The sequence below is a fragment of the Oreochromis niloticus genome, linkage group LG12 (genome assembly GCF_001858045.2).
Source record: "Oreochromis niloticus isolate F11D_XX linkage group LG12, O_niloticus_UMD_NMBU, whole genome shotgun sequence".
NCBI lineage: Eukaryota > Metazoa > Chordata > Actinopteri > Cichliformes > Cichlidae > Oreochromis > Oreochromis niloticus.
The window spans coordinates 22,767,300-22,794,368 of NC_031977.2; the positions used below are offsets into that span (position 1 = coordinate 22,767,300).

The window sequence follows — 27,069 nt, forward strand, 5'->3', positions numbered from 1 at the left end:
GTGGGCCAGGCGCCTGCCGTATCGACTTGGCAGGAGGGTGATCCTTCAAGGCCTTCCTATTGGCACACTGAGTTAATCTGCTCATCCTGATCAATACCAGCTAACTAAAACTATCATTGCACGGCATCCCATGTCAGGGATTTGTTTGTCTGGTTTTTTATTGGTTTTATGCGTGTTTGTTTGTGTGTTTTATGGAGGTTGAGGGGATGATTTGTATCTGCGTGACGGGGAAAATGAAACCCAGAGCGTGGCTCTTTTGTGCTGGTAGTCAGGGGTGCTTTTTTTGTGCGCAAGTGTTATATGTTCGCTCCATGACTCACGGGCAGTAAAAGTTAGAGCACAGCACTGTGAGGTCATATAAACACTATAGTATGCTATTATAAATCCACAGTTTTATTTCCAGCCTGCCTCTGGCAAAGTGTGGCAACTTGGCATTGTGTTCACCATTGAGAAATGGCCTGAGCGGTGCCATTTAGTGTTGCTGACAGTGTACTCTTGCTCTGTTGAAATGGTGGTTTTCCTGCAACTAAAATGTCTTGAGAGCAAGATAAAATAAAAAAAATGTGCTCCTGTTCTCCAACAGCTCACTCTTGTTTTGCCTTCTAGTCTTGTCATGTACCTGTGCACAGTACTGCTGATGGTGTGTGCTGAAAATCTCGCTTTGTGTGCTGTACGTCCATCTCTTCACTTGTCCAGTCTTTCTGTGAGCAATTTTTTCTTCCCTGCTCTGTTTGCCCTCCTGCAGACCTAACATGGAGAAGACTGGTCAGGTCAGTGAATCTGGCTCCTCCACAGTTAAGCATGCCCTCAACCCTGAAAAACCCTTCATGCAAGTCCACTACCTCAAGGTGAGACTAATGTTGTAGTAGGAAGGTAGGAAATGAACAAAGAAAGTAGGGAATGAATGAAGACAAATAAAAGAACCAGATCCAATCAAAGTATCGAATAAACTTAGAGTATCTTTTTTTTTTTTTTTTTTTTTTTAAATTTCTGTGAGCTTTCTTGTTTGGTGCTATAGAGGTTTGTCTATAATTGATTGTTTGCATGTCTTACTCTTTCTCCAGGGCTACTTTCTCCTCAGGTTCTTGGCCAGTCAAGTGGGAGAGCAACAATTTATTGAATTCTTCCAATTATTTGTGAAGAAATACCACGGCCATCTAATTTTGTCCCAGGTGAGGCTGTAATTTAGGAAACTTATATCTCTGCTGCTACTTCAGAGGCTGCTGATAACATTTTAGCTCACGTGTGAACTATTTAATTCGACCCGTCCCTCCAGCACATTTGCTGCTTTCATAAATTATTGGGAGGTTGATGTAAACCTGATTGCCACATTGTTACAATAGCTTTCTCTCAAATTGATGATTGTACATCAACTGAGGCACATGTGTTTATTCTGGTGGGGCCACGAAGCTGAGTGATCCCACCTGGAACTGTGTGTGTGTGCGTGTGTGCGTATGTGCATGCGTGCATATGAGTTCCACCTGGCTCCTGTTACTTCAGTCACAGATTGAGTCTTCCCACTAAATAGAGGAAGTAACATAAACACTGTTTGACCTTGTACTCTTGACTTAAGATCAGGTATGCCTTTCTCTTTTCTTTTTGTCTTCCTCCCACATCTACCTAAATACCTCCATTTCTGCTTGTCTTTTTTTCGTTCTGTTTAAACAGGATTTCCTGCAAATGTTACTGATTAGCTTTCCCGACATGAAAAGGTAAGTTGTTTGCTATGAGAACTCTCTGCAGTGTAATTCATGAATAATGTAAAGATGCATTAAAACCAATTTGGTTTGTACTATAGCAGGAGTAGTCTTAGTTTCTAGTTGCAGACAAAAAAAGAGATGTGGTTAAAGATTATAATTTTTTGTTTGTTTCAATGTAGCTTTTAAACTTTCAGTGGCAGATGTGATATGTTAATCAATTTCATGTGAAATGCGTTTGGTCCCACTGTGGAAATATGGCAAACTGAAGCATCCAACACCAGTTCTGTTAGGTGAACAGTCTCATTCACTCTCATATTCACTGAAGTGTAAAAGGATAACTGCTCCTCCTGCTCTCCTCCTCTCTAATTCTCTCTCACTCTCTCTGCACTCTCTTAATCATTCAACTTTCTTTTTCTGCCGATTGCCTCATTAACCTCTTCATGTGTCTTGTCCTGCTGGCACACGTTTTCTTCCTCGTCTGTCTTTCACATGCTTTCTCCCATTATCAGCCCCTTCTTTTCTTACTCTTCTTTTCTCGAGCATCTATTTGTCGGCTCTCAGTGTTTCCTTTCTGCCTTCTCTGTCATGTGGAGTGTGCTGCCGCTGGACGAGAAGAGATTGATTGAATTAAACAGAGGGAGCTGGGCAGAGTCAATATTTGGATTTGATGCCTCTTTCAGTAAACAGCTCAGTGAAATAGAAGGGTTTAAGATTAGAATAGACAGTTGCTGCTCTGGGTCATGGCCAGTCTTTTCGTGATGTGAGGTCATGTATCCTTAGAACAGTGGCGTGCAGTGACTTTTACAGAAAGGCAACCAGAGACAATCCCAAACCTCTCACTCCCTGACCCCAAGCATGCGCGCACACACAGAAATCAAAAACATACCATGCGCGTTGCGCATAGAATTGTAAAATATTATTACTTCTCTAATTAAATAAATATTTACACTATTGCCAAAAATTATATACTATTAGCTGACAATGACAAGTGATGGAGGAATTTTTCAAGCAATTCCTTTAAGAAGCAATAAAACACAATGAAAACACCTCATTGCACATAAAACTGTATTTTTGGAAAATTGTGTGTAAAGTATCAAAATTCAGAATAATTATTCTGCAGAAAAATGTTCCCCATCAGCGTTAAATATCTTAAAAATACCGGTGCAGATGTTTAGTTGTTGAGCTCATTTTAAATACTTTATGTTCTGTTTAATATCCAGCATCATATTTTATAAATTATATATTTTTTAGTGGTTATCCTTTCCTACATCTTGATAATAAAAAGTGTGTTAACATTTTGAGAGATTCAAAAGTAATTGGCCTAACTGACTGACAAGTAGTTTCATGGCCAGGTCATCCCAGTTTCCTCTACAAATTAAGCAGATAAAAAATCTGGAGTTAATCCCAAATTTAATTTGCATTTGGATCTGTTCATTAGAAACCTCATGGTGAGGTACAAGGAGATGTAGATGTAAATGAAGGAGGCCATCATTGGGGTGAAAAGCCAGAATAAGTTATTTTGATAGTTAAAGATCACACTGTACTGGCCAGTAGCACCCAAACACTCAAAGACAATGTAGGAAAGCTAAAGTGAATGCACATTCTCTCCTTGTTTTTAAAAAAAGAAGCCCTTTATAACTTCTATGCAAGTCAAGAACACTCTTGAATAAGTAGGTATATCATTGTTAAAACCACCGATCCATTTTCTTTGACTTATCCAGTTCAGGATCTCTTGGGGCTGGAGCCCAGCTGCCATAGGACGAGAGGGAGGGTACATCTTGGACAGTTCACTCATCTGTTGCAGGGCTAACACACAAAGACACAACCAATTTAGAATCTCTGATTAATCTAAGATGCTGTGGGAGATAATGAGAGCAAACATGCAAACATCAGAACATGTGAACCCTACATAGAAAGGTCCCAGCTGCCTGGTGGAATTGAATTAGTGTTGTCTTTTGTGTGGCAATGGTGACAATGGAAACCTCCTGTTACACCAAAGACTAGACTTTTCCAGAAAACATATAAAAGAACAAATTAAACCAATATTAACTTGTAGCAAAATGATGGGAAATAAAAAGTATGGAGAAAGTAAGAAAAATAGCTCATGATCCAAAGTGTATCACATCATCTGTCAAACATGTTGGAAGCAATGTTATAGCATAGGCATGTATGGCTGCCAGTGGAACTGAGTCACTAGTGTTTATTGATGGCTGCTGAGAGAAGTAGGAGGATGAATTCTGGAGTGTACAGGGTTATACTTTCTGCTAAGCTTCCACCAAATGCTGCAAAAACTTTACAGGACAAATGGAAAATGCCCCAAAACATTCTCCAAAAGCAACACAAGAGTTTATTAAGGCAAAGAAATTGGATATTTTTTAATGGATAAGTCAGATGCCTGGTTTCAACCCAATAGAGCATGCTTTTCAGTTACTGAAGACAAAACTGAAGGCGAAGAGGTGCACAAACAAGCAGCAACTGACGGTGGCCGCAGTAAAGGGCTAGCACAGCATCTCAAGGGAGGAAAAACAGCATTTGGCGACTTCCCGCAAAGGATTTTCACCCAAATATTAAAACCTCACATTTAACATAAGTGTTTCACATTACTTTACAATATGCAGCATTTTTGCCAAAACCTTTTAATTAAACTCTGCACTATTTTTTTTAAATTTAAAATCCACGATGGTGGTGTTCCGAGGAAAAATACAAAAAAGTGGCATTGTCCAAAAACATGTAGACTTAATTGTGTATCCTTACATGTCACTAAGAGGATGACTAATTAGTGAAACTAAAGTGAAGTTTACATTTTAGCGTCACAGAACGGAACGGGTAGATACATGCCTCATATGCTCTCGTGAGAGATGAAGCTTATTTCTCACTAGACCTATTATTAAGCATCATTTGATGAGTCATGTGGTATATTAAGTGTATTAACCTTTTGTTTGCCACACAAGAGAAGTATGCTGACATAATCCCATGTAATCCGACTTTGTGGGTTCTCACTGTTGGTGTGGCAGATGTTTAGTCTCTAGACTCTGTCTATAATTTCAATCATGCCAAGAGTTTAAATGCGCTTGTGATGAAGTCGCTCATCACATTCTTAATCCTTGGTTTTTAAGCAAGTTGATGTTTTATTTGGAGTATTGCTTCTTCTAATATGCTTTAAAGTGTACTTTAATTTGCCTGGAAATGCACTACATGAACTCTGCTAGTGTGCGGAAGCGAGGAGCTCAGCCTCAACCCTGCAACAAAAAGCCAATTTAGTCACATGAGCAATGTTGAGGATTAGGTTGGTCGTTTTCAAGTTTGTCTCAAGGCCACAGATTGTTTTTGTGAGCATGTTAGCTTTCTGTCGTTAACTTTGAGTTTAAACCACTGAGAATACATTTTGACTTTTACAAGTTAGATTAAGATTAAGGTGACTGAGCCTGATGAACTGAGTTTAAGATGACCTTAAATGGTCACTACAGGAGGTTAAACCCAATTATAATAGATTTACAAAATAGACCTATTTACATACTGTGTCCGTTATATTTCTCAGCGTGTCCTTTTAGGGATAAGTTTGGAAAATGTGGGGGAGCCTGAATTGCATGTGTTTAATAAAGAAAAAAAACGTCCAAAAATAAAAAAATAAAAATGTTTCAGTGAAGGTATTACTGCATACTTATACTGCACTGAAACCTTCAGAGTAGCCAAGAGTGGAATTTTTCTCTCTAAGCACAGGCGGGTAGGATTGATAGTGGGGTGAAGGGCATGCTATTTAGTTACTCTTCGACTCTGTGTGCACTTGGTGTGTATACTTGATGTATACTTTACAGTTTGCATAAATACACCAGGCTGAATGTGGGATGTTTGTTTGCATACACATTTGTCTTTGCAAGTCAGCCCAGTCACTGTGTGTGTTCTCTGTATGGTGTTTGACTATTTCCACATGCAAACCATCCAATTTGGCCTCCTTTCAACTACTCAGATATGCATATACATAGACTTTTTTTTTTTTTTTTTTTTTTTTGCATGTCCATATGTATAACTCCAATTCATTGTCTGCGCATGCCTCTTTTCTTGCCCATGTATAGGAAGGTGGGTGTGCCCCTGTTTTGTTTAAGGTGTTGGCCTAAAACTCAAGTCTGCCATAACCCTAACAGTATTTTCCCAGAACGATGTTTTTACAGTGCGTCTTGGGCAATAACAGTCATTGCTGTAATAATAGGAATAATACTAACACTTGTGCCATTGTGTTTCAGAAAAGGCCTCACCCTTAGTGCTATTTATGCTGACTGGCTCGATCAGCCGGGAATTCCAAAGGTACGAGAAGTCCTTCAGTATTTTTTTTTTTTTTTTTTTGGCTGAGTTTAAAATAATTAAATACCAGTTTATGAAATAAACAAGGTAAGTCCTCACTTTTAAGCCTGACAGGTCTTTAAGTAGATAAAAACTGTGTTGGAATTTGTTCTTCATTGTAATGTTTAAGATAAATCAGTATTACATAGGCTTCATTGTACACAATAATGCAGTAATTAAGTCTTACTAATTGTTGTTGTAATTGTGCTTACAGGGTAGCAATACTCAATGCATTGTTTTTCTTGTAGTCCACTGAAGGTTTCATTGTTTTAATGTTTTACAACCATTCTTACTACTCAGTAGTAAGTGTATGTTTACTTACTATGGCAACAACCTGGCTGGCATTACCGTGAACCGTAGAAAGACTGGTTCAATCCTGGTCACCCACAGGTTTGTGAAGTCCCATTTTGAAGCCCTGACTTTCACATTCTGGCAGCTGCCATCTTGGTTTTCTTTTAACCCCCAGAAGTGTTTAGACAAGATGATGGAGTTCTGAATTATGAGCAGCAGTCAGCAACCTCCAGGAACCACTTTCCTCCATTGTCTCACGTCTAATGGAAGCTTCTCGTGTCGCAACCGCCATATTGGTTGTGCCGCATCCAGTATGGCATGACGCCACGTGAGAAGAACAGCTTTAAAATGGCTATGCAGCAGGGAATGTTATCAGGATGTAGATGTCTTTATTTAACTACTATAGTTTAAATTGTGTGCGATAATTCAGAAACCATTTTTTAAAAATGGCTCGCATTTATAAAAGGCTATGTATATTAGGATTGTGACTGCTTTGCATGACAGGTAGGTGCCAACTTTTCTCGGCTTCAACTAACACAAGTTATTGAACTGAGCGCCTTGTGTAGTTATTAACAGCCTGACCTGGGAGTCTGTACTCCACCAAGCTAGCTAGTTATAACCCCCAAAATAGTTATAATGCTAACCTTAGCTTTAAAACAGGATTTCACAAACCAGTTCTTAACGTCATGGTGGTCACATCCATCTTTAACTTATATTTAGCCATTGCAAGACTGCTACTGTATCTTGGTGAGGTGAGCAGTCCTGCTATATCTGCCCTCTCAAAGGGTCACAAATACTAGGATTGCTCAGACAATCAATCCACTCCAACAGCTTCTTCAATTCTGCCATCTCCATGGTTACTGATCTTAATTGCCACTGTGTGTGTGTGTGTGCAGTTTTTAGTGTCTGTTCCTGTGTCTGGGAGCCTTCACCTTCTGGATGCGATGATGTAACTTGAGTCTTCCAGGGGCCTCTCAGGGTGGAAAGGACAGTGCGGAGGGAGTGCTCCGCTGTTTTTTCACACCCAATTGGGTGAAAGCTGATTGTTTTTGCAGAGGCTTTTTTTGTGTTTGATGTGCCAGTCAGAGCGCTAGCTAATAAGATCAGCCCGATCGATTGAAACCTTTCACAAATGCAAGTGCTTGTGCATTATGTAGGCTGGAAACAAACACATTTTTAAAATCTCACATGCTGCCTTTCTTTCTCCTCTCTGCCTCCAATCCTTTGCTCTTGAATGTGCTTGAACTGAAGAAAGGCAGGAAATGATTTGGCCTAATAATAAACAATGACATCCACCAATCCTGTGCTGAACGATGGAGAATGAGAAGGCCAGTGTCGGTTTATTTTAGACCTCAAGAGTTCCCATTGGGATTATGATGTAGCATGGAATATTTTGTTGATTCACTGATTCACCAGAGCTTTTAGCTCCTTCTTCTACTTAAACTATATGATAATGTTTATTTTTTGTATTAATTACCAGTTGTCATATGCTGATTTAAGTGCTGCTGATTTACCTAGTACATAATTGATGCTTTTTGTTCTTCCTGGCAGGTATTTGATTTAGATTTCCTAAACCTAAAAATCTTTAAAAGAGCAAAATGAAACTCTGGGATTTGACAAAGAAAATAGTGCCTCTGTCTTTGTAAAAATTTGCTGTCATACTTGTGCAATACAGCAACACGTATGGTTTTTGTAGCAATAAAACTTAATTAAGACAATATCCTGAAGGTGTTCACCAAATAAGTTCGATTTTTAGTCTAATTTTTAAAATATATATAAAAATATAAAAAGGTATTTTTTCCCTTCCTGGTTTAGTTTTAATTTGTTAATGTTAATTTGTTTAATTTGTCTGAATTTTAATATTAGACAAAAATAACCCGAGTACATATGAAATGCAGTGTTTAAATGATTTCATTTATTAAGGGAAAAAAGCTATCCAAACTTACGTGAAAAAGTAATAGCCCCCTAAACCTAATAACTAGTTGTGCCATCCTTGGCAAAAACTGCAATTAGGTGTTTGTGATAACTGGCGATGAGTCTTTCACATCACCGTGGAGGAATTTCGGCCCAGTCTTTTTTGCAGAATTGTTGCAGTTCAGCCACATCGGAGGGTTTTTTGAGTATGAACAATCTGTTATAGGCCAAGCTAATGATGCTTAATCGGATTTAGGTTCAGACTTTGACTACATATATATATATATTCATTTATTTTTAACCATTCAGAGGTGTGTTTTGAATCATTGTCTAGCTTCATAATGAACTGATGGTTGGACATTCTCTTTCAGGACTTTTTAGTAGAGAGCAGAATGAATGGATCTTGTAATCCTTTCCAGACTGATATATGTCAATGGCTTTGTTTTTTTAATCCTTGAATTGTGGCATGATGTGTTGCAGCTTGTAGCTAAGTGATTTTTTTTTGTATTCAACAGGTCTCACAGTAATCAGGTCTAGGTGTGGGTCGTGAAATTAAACTCAGCTTTCCAAAAGTAGTTAATCCATCCTACAAACATCTGAAACATCTACGTGTGACAAATATGGGAAAAACTAAGAAATCAGGAATGAGGCAAATATTTTGTCACACAACTGAGCTTCATATTAATCCTCTAATCATATCCGGATGTGTCCGGATCCGGAGCTTTACAGTTGGAAATACTGGATGTATTCACGTTATTTATCAAATGAAAAGACTGCTGTGAAGAACCTGAAGTATATCCAAGCAAAGACATTTCACCAAAGCATGAAAGGATCTGAGAAACAAAGACAGAGACGTCACCATTTACGAGTATGAATTGAATGAGAGGCACTTAAGAGTGAAAGAGATGCAACTTGTGAACTTCTACACGCAGTCAAACATCGATTCACTAAAGAGACTAGAGAGACACCACAGAGACGCAGGCGCAGGACGAGAGAGTTGGAGAGAGACAAAGGTCTTGCTATTCAGGGAATGGCAGCGGAGATCTAGGCAGCAAGAGTTATGTGTGGTATCCTGTTACACAATGGCAATTTAGTACTTCAACACTCACTACGTTCTATACTACCCACTCTCAAAACCTCCCTCTCTCTGTACCTCTCTGTGTCTCTCTATCCTTGCCTTGTACACACACCTTCATGCTATTTCTGCTTGAGCACTTTTGTATAATACTTGTAGAGAAGTACGCAGGCATCCAGTTATAGTATTGAACTTTGTGTGTGTGTGTGTGTGTGTGTGGCTATGGTAACGCTAATACCTGAAACACCGCGCGGCTCCGTGTGTGTGCGCGTGGGAACGTCTGTGGAGTGCATATCGTGGATTGAGGCTGAGGACGAGGTGAATATCGTGTGTCGCTGCTGCCTGTGTGTGTGAGTGAGCAGTGTGACATTGTAAACACCTTGCTTCCACGCACTCCTGTCTGTCTCCTTCTTTTTCCCCACTCCACGTACACACCCGCAAGCACACGTGTACACATAGCATCATCGCTCTGGTGCGTGATTCACGTCACTTGAGCAGCGGCTTTGCTGAGGGCTTAAATAAGGTGAGAGAGTAAGGGCTGTGGGTGCGTAGGTGTTCACTTGCATGAATGACTGCACATATATGTGTGTGTGTGTAATGCTGGAGGACTAAGGTGACTATCAGTCCTGTGGTTGCTTGTAAGTCAGGTGATCCCCCACCCCCTTCGTACACCACCACCTCCTCCTCTTTACTCCTTTCTCTCATCCTCCGGAGTCAAGTTGCGAGTTTCCGTCAGAGGAACAAGTGATAGCGCTCCCACCTCTTCCCTCTCCTCCCACCTCTCTTCTCTCTCCCTCCCCTTCCTGCTTTGCTCTCTCTCTCTCTCCTTCTCTGCCTCTGCAAAGCATTCCACTCTGTCCTGATCACTTGCCCCCGGCTCACTGCTTTCCCTTCTTCTCTCTCGTTCAGTGGCTGTATGAAAGGAGCGCCGTGTGGTCGCAGGCAAGGCTGGTGGAAGAAGTCAAAGCAGAGGTAGGCACTCTCTCTCTTTCTTTCCTCCTCTTCTTTCTTTCCCTGTCCCTTCCTCTCATCTTCAGGGAGTGGCAAGGAAGCACTCAGATTTTCAAATATTGCACCTTAGATTGCTTGATATGATTGTCACCTGATTCCCATCAGCCTCGTTTCCTTCAGCGTGTTACTCTGCCACTGTTTCTCTTTACTTGCTTTGTTTTTCTACCATCTGTGTTGTGTCCTCCGCTTCACAGGGATTGATACCATCTCTTATCTCTACCTCTCTTGCACTCCCTTTACCTCTCTTTTTCTCATCTGCTCACTTTCGTTTCAGTCTCTCCCTCTGTCTGTCTCTGAGTGAAGTGCGGCACACAGCGCTCTACATCTGTTGCGTGTCATTCTGTGCTGCCTATCAGATTTCCCGTAAAGCTCTCATCTAGTTCTTAATTGCTTTGTCTATATTTTCCAGTTCTCCCAGTTGTCTCTCTGTAAAAAGTAATTATTTGTATTTTAACTACCTTAAAACAGGAACTGCGTTTAAGTGACTGCACTGTAGACATGATTTATTTACTTTACATACTTTTTGGGAACTTGACTTTTCCAGTAGTCGTGTGTATGCTTTCTGTGTTTCTGTGAATTCATGTGGAACAAAAGGAACCAATGTTGGTAGATATGACTTTGGCCTTGATTGTGATTGGCTGTTGCACTCCAGGCTCTGTTACAACAACATACTTTCACTAGAACTCTTTTCTCTCAGCCACTTGTTTGGGTTGGAGCACGAGTGAGCCCTGAATAACTGAAATCAGTGAGAAGGATTGAGCTGTAGACTGTTATACATTATTGTGCCTGTCATGCTAATGGCTCACCTTACTTTTTTTTATGGAGATTTGATTTGGTTTACATTTACTTCTTGCTATTTACGCTTTTCTCTACTGTACACCCCTTCTTTCTCTGTCTCTCTCTCTGTCTGTGTCATCATTACATCCTCTGATAATTTCTTCTGCGGTTATCCCCTTTTTTCCTGATTCTCCTTCACGCTCTCTTCCCTCTCACTCAAACCCTGCTACTTTGTTGTCTCCACTTGTCTACCTTTACACGCTCTTCTTTTTCCCGCCTTCACCTCCCCAATTCTCCCTCCTGCAGGTTGTAAAATGGATTCTCCTCAGTCAGAGTCATCACGGGAAGGGCAGAAAGCGGAAGAGAATGGAGCCCAAGGTGAACTACAAAGAGGTAGGAGGCACTCTGCTGTATTAAAAACTCCATCTACCTTCACTCTGCTCTACTTCTAACTCTTGGACATGTCCCCTAGCTTGTTTGAAAGCCTCTTTCATTCTAACCACCTTGATTTTTTTTTTTCCACTTAAAGTAGCTGATCGTTACAGTATTTTTTGTTTGTCTGAAAACACAATTATCCCTAATTCTGTTTATGTGTTACGTCTGCGAGGACAGTCTGCCCTGTACTTGTTTAAGTCTGTGTTTATGTTGTGTCCTCTGTCTACATATTTAACCTTTTAAGAGCTTGTATACATCACATAGCGTGTGTGTGGCCTTGGTAAGTGTGTGTGCGTGTGTGTGGGTAGGTGTCTGTGTTTCTCTCAGGGAGGTGGACATCAATTCGCTTTTTTGACATTGAGGAGATATTTTCTGACGTGGAACTTTCCTTTGCAAACAGTTTTCTTCTTGTTTGCCAGCAAATAAAATAGTAAAAATTCCATTAAAAACAATCCAAAAATGATGCTTTAGCCCGTGTGAGTGTGTGTAGTGTTAATTAGGAATCTCTGGAGACGGCTAATCCCCTCCACCCACTAATTGACACATGCACTTGCACACGCCTGCATCATTAATGAACACACACTGATCTATAAGCCACAGAGGGCCAGAAGTCATTAGCGAGAGTGGAGCAGCTTTTATATATCACTCGCAATATGTTCAGATGTTGTACACTGTAGGAAACATTTGCAAAGCTACTCATCTTTTTCTACAATGTATTTTATGTCATGAATAAATTAGGTGCCCCCGGAGTCTTTGAATAAAATTTTGAAGGAGGAAATAAAACACTGCTCTTTACATCCACTTTATTTCTAGGGTTTCACATTTTCTCTCTTTGTACTGCTGCTTTCAGTGAAAGCAGGGGTATACATATTTAAGGTGTGCCTAAAAGTTTATTTTAAATAGGATCTCATGTTGGAGCATGACCTTTTTTCTGGATTCGATTAGCTTCAGCTCCTTTCAATTCCTGTGTTGTAATTTGGAGCACACGTGAATGAAATGTCAGAGCAGCCCCTACCCCCACCCCTTCCTCCCTTCAGCCCACCTGATACCTATCGTCTGGCTTATTTACAACATACGCACACACATATATATACACAAATACACTTAGTTCTATGGGGCAGCAAAAGGGGCTGTTCCTGTGGGGTGGGGGCAGAGAGTGCTGAAATCAGTCTCATGAAAGAATAGCCAATTACTGTCCACTTGGCCGTACACAATAGTGAGAAAGAGGAGGGAGGGACGGATGGAGCGAGGGAGCAGGGGGGATATAGGGGCAGGGGTGTGGGAGGTCAGCGTTTGAAGTTACACCATAAAAGCCATCCTGAAAGGAAACACGGAGTGACCCCTCCCCCCCAACCATCCACTCCTCTCCCCTCTCTCCCCTGCGGCCCAGCCCTCTCCTCTTCTCCTCCCCTGCATCTCCCTCCCCTCCCTTTGTTTTAGCGAACAGAGTGCCCCATGGACCGACCAGGTGTATTTTATATTACTCCTTCATGTACTTCAAACGCCAAACAGCCCAATTTCTCCTCACCCCCTCTCCTCTTGATCTACTACTCCTTCTTTCCTTTTCCCTCCATCTATCAGCCTGTTGTAAGGCTATAAATCACCTTGCAGATCTGATCAGCAAAGGTAAAGAGAAAAACCAAAGGTAGGAGCATAAAACGCCAGAGACGGGAAGGCAAGAGAGGACTGACTTAAATAGCTGAGGTGAATCAGTGATGAGGCTATGATTGGATCATTAGATGGAAAATTGTAAACACTTGATATCACTGTTTTGAATTCTGTATCTCCTGTGGTTTCTTTTGGATCAATTCAGCTGAAACTTAAACTTAAAATAGATCTAAGCCACAAAATGATGAGCTTCAGTGGAAAATGACAAAGGGAGGGGAAATGGGAGATGTTACTTGAGACAAGAGGGGGGATAGGTGATGGCATGACTGTACAGAAAGAGGACAGCCACAGGAATAAAAGGTTAAAAGAAAAAGTAGAGCACAAGGGGAAAACAAATTGGTAAAACAGGATTTTTGGGCCTCAAGCTGGAGCTAGACTAGCGGTGGATTAGAGGTTGATGATTGTGGAATCCAGTATGGTAATGAATCCGCTGCAGACATTTGAGGAAATGAGGACCAGAGTGGATATTTGAAAAGATGAAGCACACATGTGTGGATACATATTACAGAACTGGTCAGTTGTTGTAGAGGTGGTTAGGAAGAAAGAGAAGAAAAAGTGGGGGGGGGGGCAAGAGAAAAGGTAGGATACTTAATGGGGAGGAATTAGGCTGAGCCAGTGTTTAGCACTAATGACATCAGGGATGATTAGGGAATATACACACATTTACGCACCGACACAAACCTATAGATTCATAAAGTGGCATGAGCCAGACACCCCCTGCAGAGCAGCCCGAGATCTGGTCAATTTAATAGAGCCAAAGTTTATTACCAACTTCCCCTTCGTCTTTGTTTCTGTGTAACGTTATTGATTTACAAGCATCTCGGTGTGCACGCCGAGCGTTTTCCTTGTCCACACGTGTAAGTTGTGCGCGCGCGTCTGATATGTGTGCATGTGTCCAGCGTGCGTGGAGAGGTCTGAAGAGGGATATTAGTCACGCCCGTGTGGTAATGGGCCTCATTTTGCTCTCATTTTCATCTGTGGTCTCCATAATGAGGGGGTCCATCTGCCCCTGCTGATCAAGACAGGAAACCCTGTAGGGGAATTTTGTGAATAACTGGAGATCTTGGCCAACTATTTTGGCAAAAACCTGCTTGTCTGTTCTGATGGTGCAGTTGGTAAGTTGTAATTCATCTGGTAATTTATCATCAACTAGCTTCCATATTAAATAGCTGGGAAATGGTCAGTGGGCATCGTAACAGACCAAAGCTTCTCCTAAAACCTCAGTGCAGCCTTGTTAGTTGTATGGAACTTCATGGAAAAAGTGGCTTGTGGAAATTACTTTTACAATAATGTTATTGTTGTTACAATAACATTTCCTATAATGGGGTTAAATTAAATTAAATCTGGGTGTTTGATATTGCTAATGTTGATCAAGTAAACAACCTCCACACTTTAGGCTTTTTAAGGTACTTTTGTACTTGAATACAATGTGTTAGTTCAGTTTGTCCCGCTGTATTTAGCGCAGATGTGATAAGGTTCTGTATATAGAGCATGTTTACATAGCTCGTTCTCCGGATAAACATATCTGGGAAATTGTGTAATCCTGAATTCTTTTCATTCCAGCTGAAATTGTTCTAGACCACACTATTTTTAATTCCAAACTGCACACCTTTGTGAATGTAAGCGTGCACGATTCTTCTGTCAATGAGATTTTATTGTCCCAAACATTGTGATTTTAGTTATAATTAACCGAGGACTTCTAATGATTTCATTTAAATTGTATGAGTCCACATTTTCACCATGCTTGGTTTTTTTTCGTTTTTTTTAACCCCACACAAAAAGATTTTTAGCCTTGTAGTATTTATTGCACGGTTTGCCATATGATTATACACACAGTCTCTGCAGGCTCAGAGTGATAATCTATGTAAGAACAGGGACATCTTTCTCTGGGCCACAGATGCAGCAGAATACGCTGACAATGAATCAGCTTCCATCTCAGTGTCACTCCGTCACCTCATTTGCACCTACACGCCAGTGTGCATCTTCCTGGTTAATGACACGAGTTACTGTGGAAACACGCATCATCAAGTTTGTGTTTGTTGCCATGGAAATGTCAACAACAACAGGTTTAGAAGAACATCCTGTCTTGCAACAGCACTTCGGTGTTTAAAGTCTACCCTCTTGAAACAGAAGGAGGGCAGTTGACTTAGAAGTTGTGACACGGGCTGACATTATCACAATATTTAGCAGCTGCAGCTTATAATTATATATTTTCTGAGACATTAATGATAAATTTAATTTTATACTGCATGCCTTCTAGGTTAAAATTTTAAAGATACGCATGTCCAGTGTGGAAATTAAATTCTACTTCCATTTGCTCCAGAGCAGTTACTAAATGGACCTTGCAGTGCTGGTATGCCGCAAGGACATATATGTCGGCTTCTATTTTAGGAGACAATTTAAACCTGTGAATAAATGAACTGAGTTTGAGTGGGGACTGAAATCTCTTGTGTTGTAATGAGGTGCGATGTTGATTGATGTTGGTTCGACAGGGGAAGTAGTAGTGGTTATAACAGGGGCCCCTGTTGGAGAGTAAACAATAGGAAGGCCATGATCAAAAGCCTCTTCAGTTGGGTGGGGTTTGCAGGTGGTGCACATTACCCTTTCATAGTGGGCTTCTGTAAGTAGCAGATGGGAAACGCGAGAGAGAGCAATGTGGAAATAGTTTCAATCAGTGTTATTTGGTACTTCTTCATGACTTTGATTATTGTAAACATAGCTGAGGAGTGGGAGATGTTCCCACATAAAAGACAGACAGAATTTAATCCTTAGCCCGTGTTTTGCAAACAAAGACTTAAATGTTTTGCGTGTGCTTGTGTAAGAATTGCAGGAAAGTCTTAAGAAGGAAGTCCGAGACGCATGTATGCCCGAAAGACAGCTTCCTCTTCTTGCCGTTGTTTAGAGTTTGACCAGTAGCCATGAAATAAAGCATATCCGTTTAGTAATGGTGTTTTTTATGGCATCTGTGTTGCTGTTTTCTTCAATAAGACGTCACTGCTTCAAATTGCACTCAGCCATAATTGGCGATCTGAACTCCGCCCCTGTGTACTGTTGACAAGGACACATCTGGTTTTCCCTCGTCTTGTTTTCCAGTCTCCAGTGTGCTTCACTCCTGGTTTATTCGGCCTTCTCCCTTACTCTTTATATCATTCTTTTTTTTCCCCCTTTCTAACTCTGTCTCACTCTTTCTGTGTGTGTCTTTCTCTCTGTGATTTATTGGCAATGAATCAGGGATGAGGGAGTATGCCGGAGGAGAGATGGGAACATTCAGGGAAATGGCTGTTTCCGGCCAGACTTCACATCAGGATGGGAAAGTGTATGTGCATGTTTGTGTGTGCATGTGCGTGTGTTTGTGTGCATGTGCGTGTGTGCGCGCATGTGTGTGTTTCTTCGTCATCACCAACTGGGGATCAGCGAAGGGCTGCTTTCTGGCTCTGTCCGCTTTCGTGTAACAGCCCATTACACGAAAGCAGGCAGCCCACTGTTTTTAAATAAAATCCTGATGAAGCTTTTAACACACACAGGAGCACATGTGAGTTTTTGGAAAACATTCCATCCTACCTTTTCGATAATACATTGAATAAAAAATGACCTACGGCTGTGGTTGTGATTTTATGATGATTAGTTCTACGTTTTTAAATTTTAGACTTTTCTTATTGAATAATCATGTTATAGTCAGTGTTGGTGTGATGGGAGGTTGAAGGCTGAGGTGTTGTTCAAATTATAGATTGTTATAGTTTGCGAGTGGCTGCTGGCTGATGCCAGGTCACAAAGAGGGTGGCAGACCTAAAAACCTCATTGTGATCACTTTGATTGCTAGCTGCAGTCGCATGTGGTTGGACGGTGACTTGTCTACAAACACGTTCTCTAGGCCTGCATGAATGGAGCTTTAGCAACACATCTCATTACAGTAACTGGCAGTACCAACTCGCAACTGTTTGAACAATACAAAATTTTCCCTTTAAACTGCTGGTCTCCAGGCCTGTGTGACTGAGGTCAAAGCTTAGATTTTTTTGTAAATATGATGTACAGATTGTCTGGACTCTTGGGTGTTAGATAAAGAGTTCAGGGAGGCGGGAGGCAGAGTTTAAATAAGGATGCGATGTGCAGTCTTCTAAGGCAGTTAATCTGAATTTGAAGTTTCATGCACAAAGTGTTTAATATGAAAAAGCAAAATTCTCGTATTTCACTTCAGTAGGAGCACAGCAGCCAGTGGATTCGGTCATAATCATTTGTTTATGTTAAGTTTTATTTTCTTGAACTTTGACATGTGATTTCCTGTTACTGAACCGTAGCAAACCATCTCCACAGTGCAGAGCTTTGTGGGTGTAGTGAGATAGGTGCCTGCAAACCAGAGGGGATTATCTTTGCTTATTAGCTGTGTTTTATCATCTGCATTCATTTATTCTCTTATGCTGTTAGTAATACATCTTTTGCTTTACACCATTTGAACTTGTGTTGATAGAAATGGAGATGCCCACGAAACAGTTTTTTTCCCCAACTAGCCATATGAGTCTTTGGCACTACATATTTACATATTTCACAAAATGCACAAACACTGTATACCTGTATATCTAATCTATGTGTGACTGAACAATGATAAGTAGCCAAAAATTAAATAAGCATTAAATAGAATGGGCAGATATGTGGACTTCATTCTCCCCACTCTGAGCTTTTAGTTTTCAGTGTCCAGAAACTGTAGAGAAGTATGAGTACACAGAGTCATTTACTGTCTGCTTAACATATACAAATAACACATTAACCAACTGAAAGACACAATGGCACATATAATGTAGCTACAGACAAGAGATTACTAGTATGCTCGATCCTTTAAGGCTCCATGCGTGATCCTGGACAAAGAGTGAATCAGAGAAAAAAAGGGAGTGAGGGTGAGTCCAGGACATGTTGAGACAATGGAGCACGAGCAAAACAACAGATCAATAAAAGTATCTTTACAGCTTCGTCATCTTCTGCAGTATCTGTCGTGCAAAGTGCTGACCAGGAAGGACAGATTGTGTGGGAATCGAGGGATCAGCGGCAAACAACTGCTCTTTGATTCACTGTTCTCTCACAATGGCTTTGCATCAATAAGCTTTTGATCCACCGTGACCTTCCGTGGAAACTTCTCAGTCTAGTTTGTGCTTAATTCAATGAATAAATAGTTAGGGATGAAGTAGTTTCATGACAGACCTGATGTCATAATCCATAAATCCAGTAAATGCTTCCTATAATGAGTTTAACTCACGGTGCAGCATAATTGGATATTACTGTATGAAATGACACGCAAAGTCTGTAAAAGTTACACCCAGTTTTCCACTTTCTCGTGACAGTCATGCTGAAAACAGTTTTTCCTAGTGACAGATAGCAAAAAGCTAGACAAAAATAAAGTGAGAGGAGATAATTAAAATTTATCAAGGTTGCAAGTGTTAGTGATGGGAAGACTTATGTTTAGAGTCGGGCGAAGTGGAGATGGCTCCATTTGTGTTGCGTTAATGAGGGAGAGACAGAAAGAAAGTGAGAGAGATAGAGTGCCAGTGCGTATTTGTCTCATTTATCATTCAGCTGCGTTTCTGTTTTCGGGGTCATTCGAAGCTCACTGGCGCCCTCGTCTCATCCGGAGTTCCCCACCATCTGTGTTTGTGCATTCGTGTATGTGATGCATATATATATATGTGTGTGTGTGTGTGAAGTTGGTTTCCAGTAAAGGAGTAGGGCATATAGAGATCAGCAGTCAGGGCTGACGATGTTGACAAGCTGTTTCATGCCGGGTGTTGCTGCTCAGAGATACCACTGCAAATGGCTGTTTATGTGCACCTGTCCATACACACACACATTAGTAATACTGTCTTTGTGTGCATCCTCTAGCCTTGTACAACTTTCAGCTAAAAGCTTAATCCCAGTCCACTTAAAACCAGATCTTAACCTTCAAAAAACCTTTTAAATACATGTCAGAAAGTGAGGATGAGCCAAAATGTTCAAACTTTCCAAATGTGTCCTCACCTCAAGGTCTCAAATTCAATTTGGTCTGCATAAATATTGACGTACACACACACACACGCACACACGCGGACACACAAATATAGAAATATACGAGGAGGCAAAGAGTTTTCTGTAGAAGAGTGGGGTTGGCTTAAAGGGTAGTTGTATAGAACAAGAGTAGCTCCAATAGGCTTTTCACTGAAGTGGTCAAAAGCAAAAAAAAGTACACACGCACACATATAAACACACACACACATACATATGCATTCTGAATCCCAGAAGCATTTGAGTGTCATTAAAGTGCAGCTGTGTTTGTCTTTCCAGCACACATGGAAAACACATCAGGGACAGACGAAGCGAGAGAGATCAGCCTTCTGAATATGTCTGCCACAATACGTACAAACAGAGCACCACACTTTGTCACTGGCACAGACGCACATTGTTCATTTTGGAGTCCGTTCAAACACAAATGTAGACATTTGAGTATAATGCAGTGCTATAAAACGCAGTGTAGCGCAGAGGTCGCGATGTTAAAGCTGGCGACACTTCAGCCAGACATTTAGTGTAGAGTCATGTTTAATATTGGGCTGGGCTGTAAAATGGAAGTAGCTTTTTAGTGGTGGGAAATGAATCAATGCTTTTCGCATAAAATCTGATTTAGGCGTCGCCTCGCTGTTTTCATTGCCCGCATCGTTTAGGAAACAGCGCGCAATGTGGTGTTTGTGTGTCTGTGTGTGCACATATGAACGCGGAGTGATGAGTGCTACAACATCTGTCTTTCCTGTTAATGACTGGGGAGACTACAGCGCCTTCGGGCATCCCCGACACATTTAGTGGCGTTAAGAAAAAAACCACACACACACAAACATTCACACATGTACACAAAGTTATGTCAGCTGTACGCTACTAGATCCAATGATTACAGAAATCCCTGTGAATGAGAGCAATAATATAACTCAAATATTTGACACTAAGTGTCTGATGTGCGGGTGCTGTCTGAGAGAAACCCTGGCTCATAATCCCCTGTTCTTCATTTGTTGGGGTTACGCTTATTCACTCCATGTGAGTGGGTGTATGTGCTAATGGCCGCATTGGCTTTCCTTTAACGTTAGAGACATTTTAAAACTGTCTGAGAAGCAGAGACAAATCCATGGCCTAACTATGACTTCACTAAGAGGCTTGTTGCCAGAAACCCCCGTTTTACAAATTTTATGGCCCCCCCTTTGAGACCCATTTAGGTACTGGACCTCTGTGGGGTATCCTTTAAGTGTCTGGCACCAGGATTGGATTGGAGTCAGGGGCGTTTGTTGGTTGGGTCCGTGCTTTGTGCTCTTTGTCGTGTTCGCCGTTGTGTGTGGTAGCTGGTTGGATTGTCCCGTTAGGATGGCTGCTGCCATTGGGGAGTGTCGTTACCATGGAAGTGCGTGGTTGATCTGGAGCAATGTTGTGCTGGGTGGTACGTCTCAAAGTAACATCAAGAGCATTGCATCGTAACAAGATAATCAATGTTATTCACTTCACCTGTTAGTCGTTTAACTGCTCATCAGTGGAGACAGATTAAATATGTATTTTCAAACCACTCATTTTCTAAAATTTGAGTCAGGTGAAGATCATCACAATTAAGAATTTGGAACAAGGGGCCTGCTGGGAATTATTGACATTTTTAGGTCTGGTTTTAGCTCTTGAAACGTTCTCATAACAAAATGTCACAGACACAGTCGATTCTTGCCCTGTTAAGAAGAAAAAAATGCAATAAAACAGTAGAAAACAAATATTCAAAAAGTAATTTTGTTGACATGTCAAGTTACAAAAACACTCTGCCGGGGGATGACAGGACCCACTGTTTGAATCTTTTCAACGCTCTTGTACTGTCTAGTATTTACAGTCAGATACAGATAAAAACTCTCCGAGTCTATTATATATTGCAAAGATGAGTGTGGTATCATAATAGGAAAAAAGACAGAAGGGTTGTTGTGTTAGTTAATCTCTTCTCTTTCTGTTGTGTCTTCCTTCATTCTCTAATATCTTTTTCCCCTTTTGTGTCTGTATGTGTGCATGTGTGTATCTGGCTCTTTGTGGATGCGCATGACTCCACAGCTGTGTGTGTCTGTCTGTCTGGGCAGCAGATATCTGGGTTTAGTCCATCCCACATACCTCTGTCAGCTCAGACTGCTTCAACCTACCAAGCCCAGAGTTCACTCATGAGACAACACACATATGCAGTATACTCCACACATACACACAGATACACAGGCAAGCCACAGGCAAGTTTCTCAGCTCGCACACAAACAAAAAGACACACTGAGACTTAAACTTTGAGCCACAGGAGGATTCATACAGTCTCTTCCTGAACATGACCTTTCTTTTTGATTGGTCTGGCAACATTAGCCTCCCTGCTGCCGCTCCTTCTTTGTTTTTGACTATGTCTGCCAGAGCCCTCCCATTTATCGCCCACTGTGTTTTCTTTTCCACTATGTTTTTCTTTCCCCTATCCCGTTTTTAATCTAGATTTCTCAGTGTATCTTTCAACAGGAGTTGATGCTGTCACTCCAAACTGGAGGTCATTGCTGATGTTTGTGTTTTACCCTTATTATTGTTGTCATCTGAGTAAACCTAGCTTGAATAGAGTCCTATCTGCCAATGTGGGTTTGTGTGCATGCTTTTGCCTTCACTGTGTATGCTGACATTTAGAAACCCAACCACATCCAAAATGGCGTGGTGGAACTCTGTTGCACAAGCTGACAAAAGTGCTTTGACCCATGTGCTTTTGTGACTGTGCCCTGTTAACCCCTGTAATTATTATAATTTAGAACAGAAACCACCACTGATATTTATCTGCCAAATCCATTATATGAAACTGGAATTTTATTTTATTTTATTATAAATATTACCCCGGTGGTAATATTTAACCACAGCCCATAGGCTGCTCTCACCCTCCAAGGATAGGGCTAAAACAAATGAGATAAGGAAATTAAACTGAGGCTATTTCCAGCCTTTGTCACATTTCATGCATTTATACTTCATGCCTTTAAAGAGAGTGCAGTTTGGAATCTGTGAGGTATTTGAATTGTATTTGTGTCGAGCATCTGGGACGAATCAAATGCATCAGCTAAAATCTAGCATGTTGATGATTAAATCAAAACGTTGCAAGACACTTACTTAACTTTATCTGATACCAGCACTTATTAACATCAGCTCTTATTTGGTAAGTTTAAGGCTTTTTTGTGAACTGCCAGCCCGAGTAAATGTTTATATTCAAATCGTTTATAATTTAACAACCTTGTTATTGGAATTTACATATTAAAGGAAAAATCTGCTGTGTATGCGAGTGTGTGTCTGTCTCTGAAGAATTTACTGTGACTTCTAGGTGCCTGACAGGCATGCATTTTAACTTGTAGATCCACTCGTATTATTTAGACAGGGATAAAATAGTTTGTAGAGCTCTGTTTTAAGTTGCAGAAATCTGTTGCACTGATTTGAAAGAATTATCTGGCTTTGGATATGCATAAAACATTAGTTGAAAGGATCAACTCAAAGTTATGTTGATATTTCCATTGGATTTGGTGATAAAAATATAGACTATCATCAGGCTTATGCTCCGTCTGCTTTCATAAGTGTTTGTCTCCCATCACTTTGTCCTTGTGTAGCTGCACAAAAAAGCCTATATGCCTCTGTTCTCCACAATCCCTTTCTCCTCACCTCTCTCTTTGTCTAAGCTGACGTCCAGCTGTTTGGTTGTGTCACTGTTGTACAATTGCTACAGAATCCCCCCCCCCAACACACACACAAACAGCAGTCCTTTTGTTCTTGCTCTGTTTGAAAGGCCTCTCTCTTTCAAAGGCATACGGGTGGTGCAAGGGCAAAACACTCAGCAGCCACCACCGAGACCTGGGTTCGGTCTCCTGTTGTAACTCTGACTAGTTGTTTGGGGCACCTGCTTGTAGGTGCGTTGGATCTAAGGGGGCTTGTTATAACCTTCTGAGAAATGTAATTATCGTGACACACTGGGGAGTAGACTTTTGCCTTTCTCTGCCTTCCCAGATCAGCAGTAGCACACTAAGTAGTAAGGACTGTCCCACAGGGGAATTGAGCTTTGCAAAATTGAAAAAAAGAGGTTGTACAGATAAGAAAGAAGCCTGGTCTGAATTGTTTGAGGAGTTTCTCTGTCCATCAGAACTTAAACAGAGGATTGTGGGAGGAGGAGGAACAGTAAGAGGGAGGCATCCACTGGAGACAGTTAGATTTGCAGCTTGCGTCAAAGCACAAAGTGCCAGAGATTAATTAAACTTCTCCCTGTTTTGGAGGTGTGTGCATGTGTGAATGAGTATGAGTCAGGGTGGTGATGAGTAGGAGAGAAAACATGTTAATTGCCTTCATCATCAGTGCCAAATTGCAGGAACATAGAATTTTACATAACAAACGCCCCACCTTCTGCAGCGCACAAAGAAAGAACAAAGTGCTGAGGCAGAGATGGAAAACCATCTAAAGAGCAGCAAAGTACACACCTCAATGCATGCTTGTGTATACTTGCACACTCATTTTGTGCAGGTGTTTTCTTTTTTATGTTGTTGGTGCATGTGCTGCTGATTCCCCACTGAGTCCCTCCCTACTTACAGGTCCACTGTGTGTGGTTTTTAAGCTTAACCCCTGAGTCGCAACCCCGTTGTGACCTCATGCTGCTTTTTGATTGGCCTGAGATTGTGAACTTGAGGCCAAGAAAGAAGACGAAGGGGGGAAAAACAAGCAGCTACCCACCCTAACAGCAAGCTGCTGATTAAACATACTTGAAAAGTGATGCATTTACATATTCATGTATGTACATAAGCTGGGTTAAACGTTGGGGATTTAGGGTCGAGAACACAGACTAACGTGCAGAGTGTATAATAAAGCTGCTCTTTGTATACGCCCTCAAAACTGATTCCAGCACATTTGACTGAGAGAACCTAATTTCGGCACATAGGCTTGTTTGTTTTAGAAATGAGCTTTTCATTCTCGTTCTCAGGACGGTGAATATCCCTGACCCTTTGCGTGCTGTCAGCCCATATTTGTGCAGGGAGATAAATGAACAAAATAATTGATTTCAGCAGCTATTGTACTGTGAGGATAAAGCTTCTTCCCCTATATCTGTCCCTCAAAAGCCCTCTATATGTTTTGACCCCCTGAACGATTGCAACAGTCCGACCCGCAGTAACTCACACAAACGCATGCATATATACTGCCTCATTCCAGCATCTGTAGCTATTCCGGTTTGTTGATTAGGGTGGTTTTTCTAATTTGGAAAGACAAAGAATGAGGGATATTAATGATTAAATTACAGATAGACAGGCACAGTTGTAGGTCATCACCGAGGTCATGAGTCTGTGACCGGCACTATCTGTGAGATCATCACCATGCTGTAGCAACAGCAGGTGTGACATCATTTGAGGAGATGATAGAATAGAGGATGGCTCCATTGCACAAGTTGAAAGGGCAGCATGTGACTCATAGATAACCTTTTAGTATCTCCTGTGCGTGTGTGTGTGGACTCCAATCCGTTACCCAAAATTGGTTTACAAAACCTATGTCATCAGACTCTTTTGTAATGTCTTTTTGGACCTTGTGAACCCACAAGATTGCAGTATTATATCCTCACAGTGAATGAATTTATTCTTCTCGAGCCACTTATCATATTTATAGGGTCATCTCAATATTGCTGCACCTTCAGCTAAAGTCTCCCACACTTGTTCCACACCAGCAGAGACTTACCACTATTGTGTAACAGGGACCTTTTGCTAATAAGTGATCATGTGATGTTACAATTAAATCAAGCGTTTCTTTCTGGGAAAGGTAGTAAGAGTCACTTTTCACTGCACATCATTTCACTTGGTAGGAGTACACATGGAGAAGTTGAAAACTTTCCAAAAAGTACCCAAGACACAGAAAGTTTCTTTCAAATTATTTGGTTTTATATTATTTTCTTGCCTTTTGATCACTATTTTATTCTCGGCCATCTGCCCTGTTTTTTTGTGTTTTTTTTCTCCTGCACATTTTAATTTCGTGCAGCTGTATAGAGCAGTTACGAGCTAATTAAAAGTGTAAGTGTGTGTGATGCTGTTTATGCTGTCATGTCTGTTGAGAGAACTTTAACAGCTGCTTGGTGTACTGTTCCTCTATCAAGCTCAGTCCTGCCACTATGGTTTGAGCAGATGTACATTTGGGCCTTTAAATCAACTGTTAAAAAAAATCGGCAAAAAGAGATAAAAGAAGCAAGGAGGAGCTTTAATTGAAGGAGCCAGACACATAGTTTGGAGCTCTGAAAGAAAGAGTGAAAGGGAGTTGGTATGGAGACGGGGAGCAGACAGTCATGGAGACAGAGGCAGAGGGAGAAAGAAAGGGAGGTGATCTGAGTAAAAGAAAGAGTGAAACCTTAGTACCTGAGGCGTGGGTTGAGGCCTTTAGCTGCTGGTGCCAGAATGTGTTTTTACGAGCCTGCGGTCAGACAGACATAAAAGGCAGCCGAGCGGCTGAATGGCATCACACACACGCACGTGCATGCACACACATGATTCAATGGCCTCTCAGAAATCACAGTTTGGTTTTATAATGTCACAGTTAGTCAATGTCTCCAACCCCCATAATGCAATGTGACTGAACAAGCAGCACATTCTCCCCTGTGGTACTGAGGTAGGTAGCGAGAGACGGAATTGAGGGGAAGTAATGGAGGAAAAGAAAGCATTTGTGTTAGTTCAGATCAAACTTTATTTAATATGGGACAAAATCACAAGTCAGAAATTTGATTTAAGAGATTTTCTGATCTCCACATCACACAACTTTCTTTATGTTGAGGTTGTGGAACAGCCCCAGAGCGGGGACCAAGTCTGCAAGAATTCGTGGTCAACGGCAATGAGACAGAATCAGTCTGCTATAAATTTCTGCTTAATGGGTTGGCAATTACACGCAGTTTGTGATAATGTTGCTATTAACTGAGATACATTAGTGAAAATCAGAAGTCTGTTGCAGTCTGCTGGAAATCCATTGCCGTCCTTCTTTAACTTAAGAATGGGGAAAATTCCCTCCATAATCCCTTCTACAGTCTCGCTAGGAAAAACATTGGTTGGAACCGTGTGCAGTAAACTTGCAAATGGTTGCTTCGAAGACAGTGATCGGGTCTGCAATTACTCGCAGTCAGCTGCCATTTTCAAAGCAACTTGGGTACATCAAGATGGTGATACAATGGTAATGATATATATTAATTCTAATGTACGTACATGTGTCTAATGTACAGTTTATTTTAATATTGTAATTAACCTTGATAAATTGATGGCAATAGATGGAAAAATCCCATCTTTTGCCAACTATTGTAAATTCCTTGCTGTTTACATACAAAGAAATTCAAAGGAGCAGCTTAAATTCAGCCCAAACTTCATAAATTTGAAACAGAAATAATCAGAACGCAACCAACTGGCAACCATTTGAGTCCCCTATTACAAAGAGTGTCTGCGGCACAAACAGACTCAGATTGATTGCGACATGCTGGCAATCTGTCTTAGACGGCAATTATTTGAAAACCTTCGCCAATCTGTCTGAAAGTAATTACAGTCAGTCAGACCACAATCGTTTGGAGATTGGTTGCCTCCTACCAGGCAACCTGTGCAATTTCCTTGCAATTAAAAGCGGTTACAAATGCGAAAAAAATTCAATGCAATTACCATTTTTTCCTCTAGATGTGAAGAGGTTTCCACCCTAGTGGGAGTGAGCCATATAGGGACAAAAGAAACAGAAGGGCATCAGAGGAGGTCGGATACCTGGTTGGTCAGGTTTATTGTGGAATATGTGTTATGAACAATATATCTGTCCAACCAGGAAGAGTTAGACAGATACGCTGAGCATTATAGTAAATTT

At 41.0% G+C, this 27,069-nt stretch overlaps 1 protein-coding gene across 4 annotated transcripts in view; it reads left to right on the forward strand.

Moving 5' to 3' along the window:
- Positions 1–27,069, forward strand: part of aopep (aminopeptidase O (putative)) — a 110,525-nt gene that overhangs the window by 60,916 nt on the left and 22,540 nt on the right. For 2 of the 4 annotated variants that reach the window (XM_005452128.4, XM_025896942.1), the window contains exons 9-14: positions 746–848; positions 1,065–1,172; positions 1,669–1,712; positions 5,942–6,002; positions 10,228–10,290; positions 11,413–11,499. In XM_005452128.4, coding sequence (XP_005452185.1) covers positions 746–848; positions 1,065–1,172; positions 1,669–1,712; positions 5,942–6,002; positions 10,228–10,290; positions 11,413–11,499 — 466 coding nt within the window. The other 2 variants (XR_003213176.1, XM_019365862.2) reach the window with 2 other exon arrangements.